This window comes from Nansenia antarctica (genome assembly GCF_963989245.1).
Source record: "Nansenia antarctica genome assembly, chromosome: 2".
NCBI lineage: Eukaryota > Metazoa > Chordata > Actinopteri > Argentiniformes > Microstomatidae > Nansenia > Nansenia antarctica.
Genome location: NC_137675.1, coordinates 26,467,133 through 26,469,117, shown reverse-complemented (window position 1 = coordinate 26,469,117; position 1,985 = coordinate 26,467,133). Strand labels below are relative to the sequence as shown.

The 1,985-nt window shown below is 41.9% G+C and overlaps 1 protein-coding gene across 1 annotated transcript in view; it reads left to right on the top strand.

Annotated features, from left to right (window-relative positions):
- The window catches only part of pik3r5 (phosphoinositide-3-kinase, regulatory subunit 5), a gene marked incomplete at both ends in the record, with an annotated part of 17,339 nt that extends 16,984 nt beyond the window's left edge, over positions 1-355 (top strand). Inside the window, one exon of the mRNA XM_080522895.1 lies at positions 208-355. Within this exon, the coding sequence (XP_080379021.1) occupies positions 208-355 (148 nt within the window). The remainder of the gene's footprint in view (positions 1-207) is intronic.
- Between the last annotated feature and the right edge of the window lie 1,630 nt (positions 356-1,985).

The following is a 1,985-nucleotide window of genomic DNA, read 5'->3' as shown; positions in this document are numbered from 1 at the left end:
ACACACAGACAGGCAGGCAGACAGACACAAAAACACACAGGCAGACAGACACACAGACAGAATGGTAGACAGACAGACAGACACACAGATAGACAGACAGATACACACGCATGCAAATGCACACACACACACACACACACACACACACACACACACACACACACACACACACAGAGTGACAGTGTCTCCCTCCCCCCACTCTGCCAGGTGTGAGATCTCTGTGTGCTACAAGCCAGACAGCACCTCAGACTGGAGGCTAGGCGAGTCTCTGTCCGGCCAGATCCAGCCCCTGAACCCCACCTTCTGCTCCCTGCTCTGCCTGCCCATCGCCACCTTCAGTGGGGCACAACCCTAGGACCGGAGGACCTCTCCCGTGGACGGACCCTGTCTATGGCCTCCTCGGACGGCCCCTTGTGTAGCAGAAGTGATTTAGAATCACACTCTCGTGAGGAGTAGCCCTGTCTGAGACTTGTACGCCGAAGCATCACCCTCCAATCACGAGGAGGTCCCCTCTTTACACCAGACAGTTACTTTGAGTCTGTGGACCAGACCACACCAGAACTGCGGCTCTGTTTTGGAGTTAGAGACATTATCATCACTCCTGGACACACTATAGAATAGATTTACATACTGTAAAATTGTTTTGGTGTATATATTCTTTCAAAAGATAACTTCGACGTTAAACTGTAGCTAGCTACATGTTCTACTTCTTTGTAACTGGTGCGAGGCACTGGACGTCCTCTCCTCCCGCGTTGTATCTGAATATGCGATTTATTTGCGATCTATTTTTGGACCAGCAGGGGTCGCTACTGACTTTCATAATGTTATAGTGATGAGAGGATCGCATGAGATAATACCTACCTTGTAGGGTTGAATCTACTGTATATAGAAAAGCACTTTTAGGTTTTTTTTCTTGCATCATCATATATATATATATATATATATATTGTATTTTCAATTGTATTTGACATGATATGACTGCAAGGACACAGACAGAATATTGACTTTCCAGGGAACACATGACGTCATATACTGGTCTTTGGTGCTAAAGAATATATTTTTAGAACATGTCCTTTGTTAATAACAATGTAATGTATTGCTCTGCAGCCTGCACTGAACTGAACATAAACTACTAGTAGACCTAGATCATGGTTATTTGCGATCAATCACACCCAAAATAGGTCTGCATTATGAAATTGCCACATATTGAATTGGCAATGACTGACCCATGCACCTATATGTAGATGTACTGTTTATGGATTCTCCGAATCAGGATTACGGATTTTCCAGGATCAGAGGTAATTGAAGCACTTGACCAGACATGTTTAATATAAACGACAACGGTACATGTGGTCAGGTGTAACAGCACAACAAACTAGTTTTGTTGTCTGCAATATTGTTTTGTTTTTTCATGTGGTACCATGTACAATAATATTTTTGTAAATATCTTGATTTTTGATATTTGAAAGAAATATATATTTCAACGATTCACTTTTTCATTGTCGAATCATCGTGTCCTGTGAATATCTTGGTTGTATTATTTGTGAAATTGTACAATAAATAAACATTATGGTGAAACATTATGGATAAACGTTGGTGTTTAAATGTTGCTCTACTACATGTTTGTAGCTTAAGAAGTTTATCAATGGTATCGCTTTGTTGTTAAATACAACCATTCTGTATTTGATTGGCTGTCTCTTAAGAAGTTTATCAATGGTATCGCGTGGTTGTTAAATACAACCATTCTATATTTGATTGGCTGTCTCTTAAATAAACGCCAAATCTTATTGGTTGAATAAGAGACTCGGTGAATGATCTGTCGCACGATGAAGTTTCAGTGGGCGTTTTCACACCGTAGGCTACAACCTCGCGTACACACTCTTCGGAGTACAGTGTCACCGGCGACGCTGCGCTACTACGAACTGACGAAGTTGACTGAGCGGAGGGAAGTTGGTCGACTCGTTTACAACATCCACTTATGGAAA